General features: G+C 43.7%; 1 protein-coding gene across 1 annotated transcript in view; it reads right to left on the bottom strand.

Moving 5' to 3' along the window:
* KIF4A (kinesin family member 4A) overlaps window positions 1-19,443 on the bottom strand; it is a 45,051-nt gene extending 25,608 nt beyond the window's left edge. Inside the window, exons 1-9 of the mRNA XM_044682861.1 lie at window positions 19,324-19,443; window positions 19,104-19,221; window positions 14,806-14,996; window positions 12,396-12,488; window positions 6,327-6,493; window positions 5,868-5,962; window positions 5,371-5,487; window positions 4,589-4,764; window positions 3,124-3,185 (exon numbers count right to left, since the gene is read on the bottom strand). Coding sequence (XP_044538796.1) covers window positions 3,124-3,185; window positions 4,589-4,764; window positions 5,371-5,487; window positions 5,868-5,962; window positions 6,327-6,493; window positions 12,396-12,488; window positions 14,806-14,996; window positions 19,104-19,221; window positions 19,324-19,443 — 1,139 coding nt within the window. The remainder of the gene's footprint in view (window positions 1-3,123; window positions 3,186-4,588; window positions 4,765-5,370; window positions 5,488-5,867; window positions 5,963-6,326; window positions 6,494-12,395; window positions 12,489-14,805; window positions 14,997-19,103; window positions 19,222-19,323) is intronic.
* Window positions 19,444-19,574: the final 131 nt, after the last annotated feature.

Raw genomic sequence — 19,574 nt, forward strand, 5'->3', positions numbered from 1 at the left:
TGCTAAAAATTGACTTGAAACCATAAACTCCTACCACACGTAATGGAGAAAGAGGGATTTTTCCAATAAGAAAAGGGATAAAATCGGCTCATCCACCATATGCCCATTTGACAAAGTTTTTAAAATGTTAGCCACAGAAATAAGGCAAGAAAACCAAACCAAGAAAATAAGGCTAAGGCTCATACACGTCTAATCCGGATCAAACTGCTTACCATCTCCAAGGGGTGGGAGACAGAATTCGGATCTGAAAATTTCAGAAAATTGCCATTACACGTAACTGGCAAAATAAGGCATCTTTTAATAAAAAAAAGAAACGAATGAAAAGAAGCCTGGACAAAGAAAGGACTGGCTAACATGTTCCTACATTTAGAAAATCTGAGAGATTCTGCATTAAAGAGGCAACAACATAAACAACCGGGAGGGCGAGGGGCCAGCAAAAGGGAGGAACTAAAAGAAGAGGGCAGAAATTAAGAGAAAAGAGGGCAAGGAGGCTAAGAAAAGGGAGGGATTCCTAGAAGGGAGGACATATCAAGAAACAGGAGGGCAAGGGGAGAGGATAAGGGAGCTGGAATTGGAATAAGAATAAGAAGAGGCTCAAATCGGAGAGGGAGTGGACAGAAGAAAAGGGGCATCTGAGTAGGAGAGGGTAAAAGGAGAGGAAGAGGACAAACAGTGAGAAAAAATATAATGGAAGGAAATACAAAACTTATAGAATATGAATGGGATGAATTCACCCATAAGACACAAAGAGATAGCAGAATGGAGCAAAGCCCCAACCTGGACAACATGCTGTTTATAAGAAACACACTTAAAAATGACAGCCACATAGAGTAAAAAAACCAAGGGCTGGAGCCAAATATTGTCTCAGCTGATACCAAAAAAAGCTGGGGTAGCAATCATGATGTCTGACAAAGTTAAACCAAAGGAAGAGATAATCAAAAGAGATAAACAGGAAGCGTGGATGGGAACTGGAGTCTGTGCCATCTTTGTGGTTCTTGGCTTCTCTTTTTTTAAGGAAAGGATTCAGTAAGGAGGGGATAGTTAAGGCAAAAAGACTGGTACAACAATAAAAAGCCAAACAATAACATTTTGAAGCTACTTAAAAAGAAATGGAATACTATTAAAGTAATTCTCTTGGGGGCAGCTAGATGACTCAGTTATAGAATGCCAGGCCGGGGGGTCAGGAGGACCTGGGTTTAAATGTGACCTCAGACACTTTTTAGCTGTGTGACCCTGGGCAAGTCACTTAACCCTGTTTGCCTAGCCCTTGTCCTTTTGTCTTAGAGTTGTTACTAAGACAGAAAGTAAGGGTTAAAACAAAAAAGTAATGCTACTTATGGTGACAAAATGTTACAAAGTACTTGGGCATTAACCTATCAAGTCACATAAGCCCTTATATCAGTGGTTCTCAAACGTTTTTGGCCTCCCACCCCCTTTCCAGAAAAAATATTACTTAGCGTCCCTGGAAATTAATTTTTTTTTAAATTTTAATAGCAATGAATAGGAAAGATAAATGCAACTGTGGCCATCACCACCCCCCTGGATCGCTGCAGCACCCACCAAGGGATGGTGGCACCCACTTTGGGAATCACTGCCTTATATGGACAACTAAAAAACATTATCTCAACAGAAAAAAAAAAAGAATGAATAATTGAACGTCATGACAAGGGTTGAACCAAAGTTATAAACTTAATGCAGCCCTAATCCAAATACTAAGGGATGGCCTGATCTGTTCCTATCAAGGGGTAACAAACTATAGGAAAGAACATACGAACAAGATGGTAGTAGCAAATTCTGAAAGGAAAGGAAAAGTTATCGGCAGAACCCAGCTTCGAACAGGGGGCATCTGAAGAGCAGTTAAATGTACAAAGAAAGCACCAGAAACATCATCTCCTTTGAGTCTCCCAAGCTTGAGAGGTAGATACGACAGGCTTTCTCCACTTTACAGACAAGGAAACTGAGACTCAAAGAAGTCACTGGTCTACGGTCACAGCTGCACAAACATCGGAGACTAGATTTGAGTCAAATTCCAGCAGCCCCAAAACTATGCCCATTTGTGATTGTGAGATCCTTGAGGGCAGGAACTGCTTTTGCCTTTCTTTGTGCAGAGCTAGCACTTAACCGATGTTTGTGGACTTGGCACTGCTTCTCAAGCACAGCTATTAACATGATCTGGTACTTGACTGGGCTTTAAAAAGGGGGAGGAAACAGATAGACGGAATAGATTAGATAGCTTGTTAATAAGGAGAAATGTATACAATCGTTTTACAAATCCAAGATTACAAAAACACTTAAGAATTCAATATTCCATGAAAACGTCTGGGAAACCATATTCCCACCTCGCCATACCATACTCTGCTCGGCTTTGATCTGATCCATTTGAGAGTTCCCTCCAGCGACACAAATGGAAGCCCATCCATCCCATGGACCTCTCGGCCACATCGCCTCGGAAATCTATCACAGAGATACGCCCGCCAGATCTCCATCACGAGGGGACTAGTGAATTACTCTGGTTGTCCATTTGTCATCCTCAAACCCCCTACCGGACTATCATCTCTTCCCATCATTACAAACACTAAAAAGGTGTGGTATCTGACAGCAGCAAAACAACCCTTTTGCTCTGTCCTAATTGCCTCCCTAACTCGTGCCTCACAAAAACTATTCTGGCTAAAAACTGTTTTTACAGGTAATTGAAAAAAAAAAAAAAGCTGTTCTGAACCAACATCATACTAAATACAATTAAAGCCCGCCTTTCACCAGAAAGCCATGGAATGAGTTTTTACAGTCAAACGCAACTGGTTCTGCCAAACTTAAAAAAAGCCTGTTGTACAAGAAGGGACTCACCAGAATGACCAGTCAGGGAGGAGGGTAGAGGGCATATTTGGAAATGAATGAAAAGGGCATCAAAACTGAAAAGAAATTGCAAGCACGGGGATTTGCTCAAAGTCAAGGCCTTGTTTATGCCATTTTTTCCCTCTGCAACTTTGGAAATGTCTGAATACAGGCGGGTCATCCAGCCTAAATTAAAGGAAGAGAATTCAAAAGCCAATTAGGCTGGGTGGTGCTGAGACTGGGGACAATTAGGAAGGGGAAGAAGCCACTATTAGAATCCACGGCTCTTACTTGATAGACACTGGCAGGGTCCCTCCATGAGCTTGTAGCAATAAGACTTGTAGCTGCTGTACCTGCGAGAGTTAAAGAAAACAATAACCCGATCAATTGAAAGCTATTTATGCCTTGGAAGTTAGATTCATTGCTATGACTTTAATCCCACCTAAAGCCAATCAGACTTCAGGCAATCTTGGGTGCTCAAAGAAGGAAGCAGCAGTGGAAATGATTGAGATGATCAATAGAGTACTAGCATTAATTCCCACCAGCCACTGCTTTTAGGACGAACTGCTACCATTTAGCAAAGCGAGACACCCAAAGTGCTCAGCATTGTGCTAGGCTGTCTATGTGTGTGTATACGGGATACAACATTAAGAGAGTTGGCTGCCAAATGTCAAACAGGGGGTTAAATAGGCACCCTTCACAGATGCTGAAGGTGGGCGGGGTCTTAAAGAACGCCTAGATTTAGAGAAGCTAAGAAGAGAGGGAAAAGCATTCTAGGCAGGGAGAAAAGACAGGAATAAACAAAATCCGTGGGCAGGACAGAGAAACAATTGGCCTGACAGAAGTACAGTGTATGTGTTGGAGGAATAAACAGTGAGAAATAAGGCTGGCTCGGGACTACATTATGGAGGGTCTCAGCAACACGGAAGAAGAAGCTATAAAAAAATAGGGCCCTCTGAAGGCTTCTGACTATGAGAGTGAAGAGACGACTCAACCTTTTAGGACGACTGATCCGACAGCAGGATGGAGAATGAATCAGAATAAGGGAGTCAGAGAGAAAGATTTGAGATAGTTTCTGCCTGTAGGAGAGGAACAGGATAGGATTTGGGACTGGAGAATGAATGAAGGGAGGGCTAGAACAAAGGCGATTCAATTGACAGAAAGAAAGAGGCTAGGAGGAAGAGCTAACGAGTTTGCTTTTACACACTTCTTCCTCTAAAACAAGAGGGTTAGACTATGTCAGCTCCGAGATGTCTTTCAGACTGACCATTTAAAATCTAGGATTTTCCTTGGTAGCTCTTTAGTGAGGGTTCAATGACTGTATATCAGATGGGGGAGACAAAGACAACTGGCTTTTCTTGGTTCTACTACTGCATGTTTAACCAAAGGCAAACAGAGATCTCTGGTACCCAGGCCCAGAAACTCTCTTCTATATCTCTGAGAATCTCATCTCTATCTCACTGGAGACTAGCTCCATGGCTCTGAGATTTGGGCTCAAGTAATTTTTAGGGCCTGGCAAAAGGAAGAATCCAGTGGAAGTCCATGAATGCTTTCAAACTGGCCAGACCGTCTAATAGAAAGAGCCACTACTGCTAGGAACAGCTTCCCCTACAAGTCAAGATTAACAAGTTCTACTAAACTGTTATTCCTTTAAATTTACGATAATGACAAATGAATCAATAACTCAAATGCATGATGCTGTTGACTGCTGGCACATGCTGGTGACTTTCTCCCCATCGAATCGAGTTTCAGGTACCTGCTGCTTCAGCTGGTTAAGCTCAGCCGTCTGGGGATCAATGTTGACAATGGGCTTATTCTTGATTTTTCTTGCTCTGTCGGCATAGCGCAGCGTATTGACTGTTTCTTCTAAATTGGAGTCTGCGGGACTCACGCAGGCAATCATAAGAGTGTGGCTATTACCTCCTAGTGAATCTGGAAGAGAACAGTACTATTGAGTCCAAACCAAGGGAGAAGGATGCAGAGAAAGCTGTCCATCTTGCTTGAGGAATTCAAATTCCAAGGCTCTAAGAGCCCTTGCAGGCCTTATGGTGAGGAAGCATAGCTCCTACCCAACTGTGAAACAGCTCAGTTGCTCTACCTGTCCTCTAATGCCACTGGAGAAAGGGCTTCCTGCTATTCTTCAGATCAGTCACTAAGGCCTAGTCCAATCATATGACTGTCACTTCTGCCATTCGACATGCTTAGGACGCCCCCTCTTGGTGAAGCTTAACCCAGCAAGGAATCTTCCCTGAACATCAAGGCCCATAATCTGACAGATATTGCTGAGCAACACTTTTAGCTACAAGTGGGTTAAGCATTGTTGGGTGTGCTTCAGACTCTTTGGCATTTGCAATCTCCTAAGAAGCCAGCTCCCTGTTGTCCCCCAAAGCCGCTCACCATCCTTACTACCTTTTACCTGGTGACAGACCCATACCGCACATAAAGCAACGTTTTAATTTCATCACTGGCCAGTTTCTACCACTGCCAAATCATTAACCTGAGATACTGTCAATTGGCTCAGAGGCTATTTGGGCTTACCTTGAAGCAGACGGGTTAACTTGGAATCTCTGTAGGGGATAAAGCCACCCTTTTTGTCATCTCCGAGTGCACTAATTACATTTCCCAGGCACAGGAGTCCTCTGTTAATATTAATACCTAATAGTAAGGAAACCAAGAAATCAAAAGTCTGTAGATTGATCTGGCTTTAGAATTCTTTTTCCTAAAATGGGCAAAAGAACAGTGTCTTGAGAAACATTTGAGTCCCACTTACTTCTCGAGGAAAATCAGGTGGAAAGCTGGTGCCAAACATTTAGTCCAATGGAGTTCAGAGGGTTTGAGGAGGTGCTTAGGTTATTAGCCCATTGCATAGTAAAATGTGAGTATTCTACTTGCTTCCTTTGCTGTCAACCAGTATCTCCTGTCAACTTACTCCTGCTTCCTACAAATGCCACTTCCTATTTTTACCTTAGGAGCAATAGGAATGGATTTAAGGGCCTCTGACATTTGCCTACCATAACGAGCTTAAACGTTCTTACCTTCTTTTAGACGATCTCCTTCAGCCTTGGTCTTCTTCTGCCTTTCTGAACCAGCCAAGTCCACGAGATGCAGCTTACAACGAAAGGTACTATTCCTGTAATCAAGATAAGGAGACGCGGCATTGAAGCTGACTGGAAAGAAGTGACTATCAAAGCTAACTCACGCCACCTTACCAACACATCCAGTGTTATACCAATTCGACCTTGCCTTCTGGCTTAGAATCGATATTAAGTGTTAGCTCCAAAGCAGAAGAATAGTAAGGGCTAGGCAATGGGGGTGAAGGGACTTGCTCAGGGTCACACAGCTGGGAAGTGTCTGAGGCCAAACTGCAACCCAGGACCTCCCGTCTCCAGACCTGGCTCTCCATCCACTGAGCCACCTAGCAGTCCCTACTTGAGCACATTCAACTTCAGCAGTTAATACATGCGAAATGTTGACTACAAATATTAGAAACTTACTTGTCACTTTTCTTTCTCTGCTCTACAGAGATGGTGAAGATGGCATGAGATCGGGAAGACTGGGAGTTCATAGCTGTGGAGGCCACAGTCCTACAGTTGTTGCCCTGCTCCAAGCAGGACACGGTGTCCATGGCAAGTGAAACAGTTTTTTCAGTGAGTCCTATGATCTAATTCAAAAGGAAGAAAAAAATTTCCCCTTGATAACTCAAGTGCCTAATGAAAAGTAAGATTAGAGGAGGGGAAAGTACTATCTTTATGCCTCAGGATAAGTTTACAAGCTAGTTGTATAAGTCTTACACTTATACAACCTCGAATGCTTTAATGATTACTTCTGCCAAGGACCGTAGAGTCAATAGCAAAAGTTGGCGAGAACCCTAGACCTGTGCACTCTAGGAGACACAAAGGTGGGTAGCAGGATGCTCTTAGGTCTCTAATCTTCACCAGAGGCCCCAAAGCAAAACGGCTAGTTCTTTAGGGCTAGAAAATTATCTCTAGTTTTAGGGTAGTCTTGACTGAGAGCTCCCCTAGACCCGACACCGTAAGACAAAGAATGTGGTACAATTGTTTCTCTTTTCCACCTTCTCCCTACTTGGCCTCTTGCCCTTCCCCGTCTTCTCCACAGTTTTACTATGGGATGACTAGTAGTTAGTTGTACCATCATAAGCAAATCTTTTTTTCTGGATCTGAGTTCTCTCATCTTTAAAATGAAGGGATTGAACTAGATCTTTAGATATAATCTAGTTCATTGATGGGCAAACTATTCCCCGTGGGCCGGATCCAGGCGTAGTTTGCCCATCACTGCCTTAAGCAATTCCCTAATCGCTACATATTGCCTAAGGCAGTAATGGGCAAAATACGCCTGGATCCGGCCCACGGGGAATAGTTTGCCCATCAATGAACTAGATTATATCTAGAGTTCCTTCCAACTCCATAATAAAGACCGATTTTATCATAACTCCCAATTCTTTACCTTTAGCCCCGATCTCCAAATGTATATCTCCAATTGCTGGTTGAAAGTTTTGACCCGAATAGCCTGTTTAAGTGTTTTTCAGGTCTGACCTTCATCATTCAGGTTGGAAGCTCCTTGAGGGCAGGGACTGCCCTTTGCCTCTTTTTGGATCTACAACCCCCCAGCACATAGTAGGCACTTAAAAACTCAATTTATTGATTATTTGGGTACTTAGAATCCTGACTCAATGCCTGATCTGACCCAAACCTAATCCCTTCAATCCTTGCCTAAATACCTGGGAGTCCTAGCATCCAGAAGGTCCTTAGGAGAAATTACACTGCGAGATCATACCATATGAGGATTTCGTTGAAAAAAAACTGGAGGTGTTTAGCCTACAGAAGATGGGGTGGGGCGGGAGGTGGGGGGGGGGTGGAGAGTCACAGATTTGAGAGTTGGGATAATTGTCTCTGAAGTGTAGTCATGTGGGATGAGACTTATTGAGCTTTGGCCCCGGAGGCCAGAACGAGAATCAATAGGTAGGAAATGCAAAAAAGGTCAATCTCGGTTTGACAGAGAGATCTTCTTAGGAGTAACAGCTAGCCACAAGTAGAACAGGTGGCACCAGGAGAAGTGGGTTCCTAGAGGTCTTCGGGGAAAGGCTGCATAGATCACAAAAGGGATTCTTGTTCAGGTACAGAGTGGACTGTATGACTCTGCTATCTAATTCAGTGCCCCCAAACGTCTCTGAGCACATTTCTATCCAATAAAAATTATTTGGGATGGGTGGGAGGTAGAGGCAAGGAGGTTAAGCATTTGAAGTCCCCAACCCAAACTGCAGGGGGCATTTCCACACATTTCATTTCTAAGCCTAGTTCTCAAAGTCCTACCTAGCACTCTGCTCCTTTCCTAACCTCAAGAAAAAGTGATCTTTCCTCCTACAAATATTCATTTGTGTCATTCATCTAATCTTCACAGGATTAGAGGCCTGAGAGCCAGGAGATATTAGGAATCATCTAGTCCTATAGCTAGCTTTTATAATAGCTAGTGCAAAGTCCAACAAGGCAAAGTGACTTTCTCAAGGTCTCACGGTCACCTCCTGGTGAAGAACTGGGATTCCAAACTGTCTCCAAACCCAGTGCTCTTTTCAATACCCCATACTATTTGTTGTAGACTACTTTTTTTTTTAAATGCATACCTTCTTAGAATCAATACTGAGTAGTATTGGTTCCGAGGCAGAAGAGCAGTTAAGGGCTAGGCAATAGGGGTTAAGTGACTTGCCCAGCGTCACACAGCTAGGAAGTGTCTGAAGCCAGACTGGAAACCAGGACCTCCCATCTCTGGGCCTGGCTCTCTATCCACTGGGCTACCTAGGTGCCCTTGTATAGGATTTTTTCAATACTTAGATTAGGCCTACTCGGTCCTTCTCCTGTCTCTCCCACCCCCATCCCTGCCCCAGGGCATTTTGGCACAGTACCTTGTACTTTCATACTTCAATGGATCAGTGATCTCATCCGATGTGGGTACTCCCTTCACCAGTATAGATCACAACCCATCCACGCCTTCTCATCCTGTGTGATTCTTGGCCACGTCCTTCCATAATTCTTCTGTCGGCATGCCAGAAGTCTTTCTCGGGGGTCTTTGAACATTTTGTTAAAAGTTAACGTAACACTTAGGGTGATATATTATCTTCTGCTCTCAGTGCATAACTGGCCCAACTCTTCTTCTGAGCTTAGACAGTGTCTTTGATTATATCTTTTGTGCCATTATGTGTAAGTCACCTTTGGGAATATGATCCCGTCTATATGTACCCATGAGGTGTCTCTCCATTGTCCTGTGGGCTGTCTTTAATCTGGATTCTTCAGGGATCGTGGGACTCTATGCTCTGCAGCCATGTAGCATTGTTAGGAAAATACTGATGGTGAAAAGATGGTCTTACATGCTTTCCCAAATGTTATTCAGCCTGTTCTTTTCCTCCTATTCAATTCTAGGCCCTGCCACTCACTGTTAATTTGCATTGCCTGGTCAAAGTGTCTATACTGTGGACTAAGTCAATGGACTGTTCATCCAAATGCTTATCTGGGTGCTAGGTATGGATTACCAGACCAGCCTGCTATCCTATCTGAAGGCTTGATACAATCAGAGCAATGTTATCCCTGAAAAGGAAGTCATAGTCTATGGGGAATCCCTCTTGCATTTGGACTCAACTCCTGTGGAGGATGTTCAGTGTAAAACACCTCGGATGAGTATTTCTTTCCCAGTTGCACACCTTATTTGAGAATGATGACCAGCTGCATCATCAAGAGAGCGTGTGTGGCCTCAACACACACACGTCAGACAAGTGATGCACTGTGGGAAGTTGTGAAGGCAAGGTTTTGCTCTCCCAAGTCAATGGGGGTTTGTTTTTTTTCAAATCAACAGAACCCACATAAAAGGACACTATATTCTCTACTGCTCTCAGTCAGGAAATGTAAGCTGTTGGAAAGTCATCAGCAAAAGTCTGCTTGTTCCCTTCTCCTAGTTTTAATCCAGATATTCTTGTCAAGTGTGCGCTCCACTCTCAAAGACTTTTCAGAGATAAGAAAGCAGTATGTAATTGAGAGGCCGATAGCTTAGTCAGCTCAGTAGCCCTTTTCTGGTAATAAATACAGTGAGTTCTCCATTCTTTTTATGCCTCCTCTAGTGAAGGTTTTGTCTTCTTTACATGTCCAGGAAGGTGCCAAAGCTCTATCCAGCTTCGCTTTCTTAAAAGTTCTTGCTAGCTCCTTGCATAGTGTTACGATAAAAAATAATGAAGACTGATATAAATATATAAATTAGTATTTTAATTAAAGCCATGCTGATAGAGATAAATCATTAGACCACGCGCCAGTAAGAATTCAAAACTGCCGCCTCCTCCATTATTATTACCTCTCCTCTCTTCCCTGCCTGCTGGCCAAAGAGTAGCTAAAGAGGGCTTACTTTCGATTCTCCTCTCATTTTAAACTGTTGCCTGCGTGGTGACACAGGCATTCCCACGCCCAAAGAACCGGAACCGGAAACCCGCTGGACCACGGGAAATGTAGTTTGATAGTTCCCACGTGTCCATAGAAAAAATATATATATACTTTTAAATGGCATTTCCCAAATTTCAATTAACATTAGCCCAACTGATGTTTTCATGTTTAAATCTGGTGGTTCCACTGTCAGCAATGGTACTTGACTGCTTCAACGAATCTGCTCTATGCTGTTGTCCTTCCATTTTCACTTACCAGTTCTCACAAGATGATGAGGCTTAGCTGGGTCTTGTGCCAAACTTTTCTGCAAACTCCTCTCTCCCACCACTTCTTTTCGATGTTTTGTGGAACCCTGTTTGTGATCATCTGTTATTTTTCTCCAAGAGGCTTTAGAATGAGCCGGTACTCAAACAGATGTCGTCCTCAACTATGATGAACTTGATGCCAAGCCGAAAGAAATGTTTTGCTGCCTAGAGTTATGGCTCCTTCTAAAAACTGCTTGTGGGGGCTAAAATGCTCTCTGACATCATGGGCACCAGAGCAGATATGACTTTTAGTCCATTCCATGCTGCTCAGTGTCAGTTCATTCGAAGCGATCAGAGCTGTTATAATCACACGCAATCTTTTCTTATCGTTAACCTTTCTTCTAACACGGTGCTGCTTCAGACCTTTGTTTCAATTAACCCAAGGTCTAACTACAGACAGCTGATTTGGAAATGATTGCCACGCATGGAACTAGCCCTTTATTAGGTGTTGTGAAACTGGCAGTCTTTTGGGAGGCGATGTTTTTGCCCTACACCTAGTATCCTGACCTATGTGGAAACTTAGTTTGCGGAATCTTGTCAAGTCCTTCATAGAGTCTTTCTGCTTCATCCTTTGCAACAGATCTTGCCACATAAGCTGCAATTATCTTTATGTTGGTCTTCTGGCTTATGCTTGTTATGAACAATGCAAGGCGAGATTACACAAGTATTCCGCAAAAGGAGAATTTTGCTTTTTATCTTTGGGCACACAATGAAACTCACTCCAACGATTCCTTTATTCACTCCAAGCAGAGCCCAAGTGGTCTGGCCATGGAGATGCCGCTTCTTTAGGTCTTCTGGTTTCATTTATAGCAAAAACATCAATGTTGATACAATCCAGTTCCTCCAGGAGTACTTCAACACATTGGTTGTCGGACAAAGAGTTTATGTTTAGAGTACCAACGGTTAAATTAATGGCTTATATATAGTCTAAAATGGGGATTCTTAGCACCCTCTGCCCCGCTTCACGCCACTCCGCCACCATCACCGCGGAAGGAGAAGGGGGTCTCACAAAAATGTAGTTTCATCTGTTTCATGGGTTGCCATGGCCAAATAATTCATCACCTGGTGGCCAGCCTGCTGGTGATGAGCCCTTCCCTACCTAACTAGGCTGGTCCACCTCCAAGTGTTTTCAGTTTGGTAGAAAATGTCTGAGCGTATGTTCCACTGACACAGCCTCCATGCCACAATGAGGCAAGGGGGTAGGACTTGTCCACATCTTACATTCTCGGCCTAGAATGGCCTCATCTACAAACTCTACTCATCTTTGGAAGGCTGAATTCAACTTAGGCCTCTCCCATAAAGCTTTTCCTGACTGTGCTAATACTCATTGATCTCTTTGAGGATTTATTGCCAATATAACACTAAATAAAAGGCAATGATCCAAAGCATTTCAGAGATGTCTGACCTCTCCGGATCAGACTTTAAACTACTTGAGGGCAAGAAATATGACTTCTACTTCTGGATTCCCTAAGCAAGTGACATGACACTCCCTAAGCTTCTGGATTCTAAGCAAGTCCTCACCGAATACTTCGCTATCCACATGGATATAAATAGGAATGGGAATCCTTAAGAGAACTCTTAGATGTGGCTTTCTCTCTTCCGTGCCTCTACCCCCAAAAGTTTCCATCCAGAAATATACTTAGCATACCCTGGTTTCAAGGAAATAGGGGCTACAAGAATTTGGAGGTGTGATGCTCACAGTCACTTATATAGGGTGGGGACAGTTGAATGTTGATTTCTGCATCTCCAGCAGCACTTGTAACGTACCTTACACACACTAGGCACGTAGAAGGGTTACCATCACAAAGAGAAAGCAATTTACCTTTATTCCTTCCTTAGGATCTTCCCGTATATTTATCTGTGAGGATTTCTCTCGAGATGGGGACAGAAGGTCTAGAATTTCCTCATTGTAGATCTGTTAAAAACAAGAAATGAAAAACATCAAAGCTGTCTCTCTGGGCTAGGCCTGGATGGTGGTGTCTGTGCTCAGGGGAGGCCCAGGAGCTCTGAGATGCAGTGCGCTAAGGTGACTACAATATACCCCGCCCCAAGAGAATAAGTGGGCCTGGAGGAACCAGGCTTCCTAAGAAGGGGCTAGAAACAGAGAGAGTCAAAGATCCCTCGGGGATTAGTGGTGACATTTGGCTGATGCACCCCTAGTCTGGGTCAGATAGGGAGATCCATTTTCCCAAATAACAATAATAGCCTCAAAATCAAAAATTACATTCCAGAGATTTCATTTTCATACTAAAGGATAATGCATTTATTTGTTTATTTAAAACCAAAACCAAAAACAAACCAAAACAAACCTTCCATCTTAGAATCAATGTTGCACATTGGTTCTAAGACAGAGGAGCAGTAAGGGCTAGGCAATGGGGGTTAAGTGACTTGCCCAGGGCCACACAGCTAGGAAGTGTCTGAGGCCAGAATGGAACCCAGGACCTCCCCATTTCTAGGCCGGGTTCCACCTCGCTTTCCCCAAAAGATAATTTATAAGCTAAGATTTTTCTTTATAGTCAAAGAGCAAGCAGACAGATATAAAAGAATAGAGTGGAAAGGTGCCCCGCAATCCAGCTCTTTGGTGCCAGGAGCTACCACCTTCATTGCTGCTTTTATCCCCTGTTAGATTAAAATGGGAATCCGGTCCTTATATTTCAATCAAATTTTATTAGGATTACTTGGATAGGTAAAAGATGAGAGCAAGAAAGAAAAGAGACCCTACTCTAATTTTTCATGTGGCTGCTCCAGCAGACCCCAGCACGGAGATTTCCTTGACAGAAAGCCAGAGACAGAGAGTATGAGCTTCCTGCTTAACCCTTTTTATAACCTCCTGGCTCCCTTTGTCCTGTCCTAGGCTGCAGGTCAAGTTTAGGCTCATGCCAGGTATGCAGGTAGGAAGAAAGGTAAATGTCCTTCCTTTGCACACCCCTAGATACTTAGGAGATCAAAGGGGGCAAACGACACTTTCATACAAGAGAAGTTCAAATAGCTCATGTCCAGGTAACAGCTCAGGATCTCTATGCCTGGCTCTCAATCCACTGAACAACCTAGCTGTCCCAACATTAGATCTTTTGAGGGCTACTAGGAGATGCTGTGGATAAAATACTGAGCCTGAAATCAGAGAGATTCACACTCATCTTCCAGAGTTCAATTATGGCCTCAGATACTTACTAGCCGTGTGGCCCTGAGCAAGTCACTTCACCCTCTTGCCTCAGTTCCTCATCTGTCCAATGAGCTAGAGAAGGAAAAGGCAAACCACTCCAGTCTCTTTGCCAAGAAAACCCCAAGTAGGGTCACAAAGAATCAAACACAACCGAAAGATGACTGAACAACAAATTAACAAGACCTTTTAAAGGTCCAATTTGACCTAGTGTTTGATACACCCAAAGACCCCAGCTTTTGGAATAAGAATTCACTATTTAACAGAAACTGTTGGTAAAATTGGAAAACAGCATGGCAGAAGCTAGGTATAGACCCTATACCCTATACCAAGATAAAGTCAAAATGGATATAGGATTTAGATATAAAGAGTGATACCACAACTAAATTAGGGGAACACTGGATAGTTTGCCTGGCAGATCTTTGGAGAAGGGAAGAATTTGTGACCAAATGAGGTAAGGGTATTATAAGATAGAAAATGAATACTTTTGATTATATGAAATTAAAAAGCTTTTGTACAAAAAAAAGAAGAATGTAACCAAAATTAGAGGGGGAAAAACAAGCCCGGGAAAAATGTTTATAACAAATTTTGCTGATAAAGGTCTAATTTTTCAAATTCATAAAGTAAAATGTATAAGAATCCAAGCCATTCCCCAGTAGACAAACAGTCAAAGGATATGAACAAGCAGTTTTCAGAGGAAGAAATCAAAGCCATCAATAATCATCTGAAAAAATGTTCTAAATCTCTCTTGATTAGAGAAATACAAACGAAAACAATGCTGAGGTAGCACCTGACACCTATCAGATTGGCCAATATGGCAGTAAAGGAAAGCGATAAATGTTGGAGGGGACGTGGCAAAACTGGGACAACGAGACAGAGAGAATAGGATCTGAACTCAAGTTCTCTAATTCCAGAGCCAGTGAGGAGTCTTTCCATTGTTCCACACTGCTTCCATGCAGCCATTGTCACTCCTTGCCCAATTCGCTTTTCTAAGGCGTATACATTATCATTTGAACCACCCCTGAAGTTAAACTCGTCTTGGTTGAGGAGAGCCAGAAGATCCATGACTTACCTCCAGATAAGACACTTTCAGGAGAAATTCAAAGTCCACCTTCTTGTCCATTTCAGTGAAAAGGAGCTGAATGACCCGAGGGATGACTCCAACTGTTGGCTCGTTCTCCTGAGCTGCAGTATAAGCACTTCCCATTGAAAAGGTTTTTCCAGAGCCAGTCTGTCCATAGGCCAGAACAGTTGCATTATACCCTAGGCAGAAAAGAGAGAGATCACACACATCGAGGTTCTCAAAACCTTTTCATTCTACAAATATGCTGGCCTATCTGCACTAGAACCCAATAATTCCATCATCGCTCTGCCAGCCAAAAACCAAGCAAAGGTAGTCTAGTCTCAAAAACATCGAGGCCTTTTCTACCCCTAATTGGGGAAACCCTGGGTTCGAGTAATAAGAGTGTAATTAAATTTCAGAAGCCATGCAAAAGAGGAAGGAAGCCTAATATGAATTTGTTATTAATAATCCCCTTAGCTGAAAAGACATATCCAGGTAGATCGTGCGCTCACTTAAACAGAATCCCCATATAGACTAAACTCTTGGTCAGCTTGCTGCTTTTCAAAATCATGAGACCCAGGGGGCAGCTGGGTAGCTCAGTAGATTGAGAGTCAGGCCTAGAGACGGGAGGTCCTAGGTTCAAATCTGGCCTCACACACGTCCCAGTTGTGTGACCCTGGGCAAGTCACTTGACCCCCATTGCCCACCCTGACCACTCTTCCACCTAGGAGCCAATGCAAAGAAGTTAAGGGTTAAAAAAAAAAATCAAAATCATGAGACCCAAATCTGTTTTTCTAAGTTGATAGAATATAAGCAATGCAATTGGCAATGCTAAAAAGAATGGTATTCTCTAACCCAAAAAGCCAAACCACTGACATACTTCCACCAGGCAGAAATCTCCCAGACTCCACCAGTGTGAACAAGCTTCTCCTACCACAGGAAGCCTCTCAGGTCTCCTAGCTGTGCTACGGATCCCAGTGGCAGCCTTCTTTCACAACTGGAACAGAACAACTCCTGTTACCAATCCCATGGCAAGCAGAGGAAGGTGAGCTGGATTTGGAGTCAGAGGGCCTGCCCTGTGTTCAATCTGCAGCCCTGCCACTTGCTGGCTACAACCTTAATACAGTGGCATTACTCCTCCATGACTGGCTTTTTAACTGTAACCCAAATGGGGTCCTTGTTGGGATGAAAAATGCTTTGTAAGCCTTAAGGGCCCACACAAAGCAGAAGATATTAGGGACTTGAACCCCCAAATTGAAAAGATAAGAACAAGTAGCTGCTCTTGAGTTGAAGCTTAGATGAAAAAACTAATATCATTTTAGGCTGCATCTAGACTCCAAGAACCCAGCACTTGTGCACGTATGCACGTATAGGCGACATCTCCTCTGTCCTTGGCCCTGCTAAACCCACACGGGTTATTGGGCTCATGTCAGGCTGCTGTGTTTCAGGAGAATGATCCCAAGGTTTCCTGAGAGATGCCAGACTAACCGCATTTCTCTTTTAACAATTATTCTTCTAGTAGATCAAGGGACTGCCAGACATAATAGTTTGCCAGGATTTAAGGAAAATATTTGACAAATTCTTTCCTCCTATTGCCTCGGGAGAGATGGACAGTTGTGAGCTAGACAGCAGTACTGTTATCAGGAGTTTGAACCACATGAACGGGCCAGAGTTGTCATTCACAGATTCCAACGACCACCTTGGAAAGAGACCCGAAGTGGAAGGTCCTGGGAATATGGGCTTGGCTCTGGGCTGCAGGATAGTTTACCCATGACTGGAATCTAGGCACAATGATAAATACACTGAAGTCTCAGACAACAACAATCACCTATCATAATGGCCAACATTTAAGGGTAGCAAAGTGCCTTCCATTCACTATCTCATTTGATCTTCCCAGCAACCCTGGGAGGCAGGTGCTATTATCACCTCCCTTTTACAATGGAAGAAATCATGGCTGAGTGAAGTAATCTGACCAGGGTCACCTAGCCAGTGCTGCGAGCTTAGAATTAAGGGCTCCTAGACTCCAGGCCCAGTGATCTGTCCACCAGCTGCATCCTAACAGCATTTCTGGAATGCTGGAAGGTTTGCAGCACTTCTCACACGTATGAACTCATTTGATGTTTACGACCTCTCTGAGTAGCTCATGGGAATGGAGGAGACTAAGAAGCTAGGAAGGCGAGGCTCAGGAGTGACAGCTAATACACAGGATGACGACAGTCAGGCTCTGCTAAATCTTGAAAGGCTGGATGGTTGAGCCAAACCCAGTAATATGAACTTGAATAGGGATAAACAAAGTCTTATAGTTGGGTTTAAAAAAATCACCTTCTAAAGTATGAAGCAGTGTGGCATGGTAGAGAGGGAAGAGCACCTAAAGTTTGGGGCATTCATATCAAACACAAATGAGCTATGTTTGTGATCCCGGGCCAGTCATTTAACCTCTCAGCCTGTTTCCTCACCTGTAAAATCAGGAGGTTGAGCTTAACCTTTATGCTCCCTTCCATTCCTAAATCTATGATCCTCTAAAATAAGGATGCTGTTGCTGGTGGAGTTGTGAATTGATCCAACCATTCTGGATGGCAATTTGGAACTCTGCCCAAAGAGTGCTAAAAGACTGCCTGCCCTTTGATCCAGCCATACCACTGCTGGGTTTATGTCCCAAAGAGACCATAAGGGAAATGACTTGGACAAAAATATTTGTAGTCATGCTCTTTGTGGTGGCAAAAAACCGGAAAACGAGGGGATGCCCTTCAATTGGGGAATGGCTGAACAAACTGCGGTGTCTGTTGGTGATGGAATACTATTGTGCTCAAAAGAATAATGAACTGGAAGAATTCCATGCGAACTGGAACAACCTCCAGGAATAGATGCAGAGTGACCAGGAGAACATTGTACACAGAGATGGATACACTGTGGTAAAATTGAATGTAATGGACTTCTCTACTAGCAACAATGCAATGACCCAGGACAACTCTGAGGAAATTATGAGAAAGAACGCTATCCACATCCAAAGAAAGAACTGTGGGAGCAGAACCACAGAAGAAAAACAACTGCCTGATCACATGGGTGGATGGGGATATGATTAGGAATAATGACTCAAAATGAACACTCTAATGCAAATATTAATAATATGGAAATTGGTCTTGATCAATGACACACATAAAACCCAGTGGAATTGTGAGTGGGCTGTGGGAGGGGGAGTGAGGAGGGGAGTGATAGAACATGAATCCTATAACCATGGAGAAATGTTATAAATTAATAAATAAAAATACAAATAGAATAAAATAAAATAAGGATGCTGTAGGAGTAGACAGTAGTTTATCTGAAAGAGCTGGGGATTTTGGTGGATAGTAAGGTCAAGACAAGTCAGTGGGTGATATGGTAGCCACCTAGTAGGCTGCTTCACCAAGCAGAGTACCCAGAACTGAGGTGACAGCCAGTCCCCTCTGTCCTCAGCTCTGCCCAGGACATCCTCAGGACATGCCATTTTAGGAAGGAAGACAGCGAGAAGCTGAAGAAATCTAGAGGAGCGACCTAGTGGGGGAGAAAGAAAGATCTCCAGATTATGTGTCAACCAAGGGGAGGCAGGAGGCAATTTGAGAACACATGAGGGCTATCAGAACAAGAAGTCACCCAGAGACTAGAGATTTGAGTTTGAGGAGTAAAGAATTCTCTAATAAGGAGAGTTATTCCAAGAGTGGGCTGCTCCAAGAGACAGCATTATCCCTCACACTAGAGATCTTCAAGCAAATGGGGATGCCAGGTTTGGGCTAGACTAAATGGCCTGTGAGGGCCCTTCTAATTTGGAGTTAGTCCTAGGACTCCCATTAACTGACTATGTGACTATAGTCAAGTCATTTATGATCTCGGCATGCCTCAGTTTCCTCATCTGTAAAGGGATGGAGTTCCAATGCATGATCTCTCAATGTCTCTTGGAGGTCAACCCTTCGAAAACCTAAAAAGAATGTAGTAATTGCTTGCTGACTGACAAAAAAGACTTTAGTTATTTTGTCTGTTTTTTTCTTTTTTAAATCCCTAAGTGTCTTGTCACATCGTATTTCAACTTGTAAAGTGACTGGAAGCAACCATTCTGGCACTGGTCGAGGTATAACCTACAGGAGGAACAAATGTCAGCACAATAACCAACTTGGAACCACTCTGAACACTGTCTCTGGTTTTCAGTCACAAAGAGCTAGTCCACCCGAGGAGTAAAAAGACTCAAAAAGATCTCCAGCCTAAGGCTGGCCAATTTGGCCCTCCTCTAGTGACTGGAGAGCATTCCCCCAACACTGAGGCAGGGCCTCCCTCACCTTGAAAGATGCCCTTTATGAGAGGGGCGACTGCCAAGTTGAAAACTTCTTCCTGCTCCGCTGAGGGATCAAACACAAAGTCGTAGGTGAAGCATTTTTCGCCACTGCCAACCACCACCTGGAAGAGCCAAGACCAGACCAGGCAGGGATGAGATGGGTGATGAGTGAGGATGGGACCCACTCACTGGCATCGGCAAACAGGCAGTCCCTCCCCACTTACCTGGGGCTCTCCAGGTACAAAGGAAAGGCAAGTTTGGCAGCCTTCCTCCAGCTCCCTGGGGAGAAGTGGGCGGCAGCGAAGGGCCACCTTGACCGGGATGCCTTTCACCTCTTCCTTCATCATTCTCTTGAACTTTCGATCCTGCCAACGAGAAAGGTGCAGCCTGAACTGAGGAGGGGCTCCCGGATCCCTTCCGCCTCTTCCCAGAAGCCACAGCGCCTCTTGAAGCCTCTTCATCTGCACCTGGTTCC

Source organism: Gracilinanus agilis, chromosome X, assembly GCF_016433145.1.
Source record: "Gracilinanus agilis isolate LMUSP501 chromosome X, AgileGrace, whole genome shotgun sequence".
NCBI lineage: Eukaryota > Metazoa > Chordata > Mammalia > Didelphimorphia > Didelphidae > Gracilinanus > Gracilinanus agilis.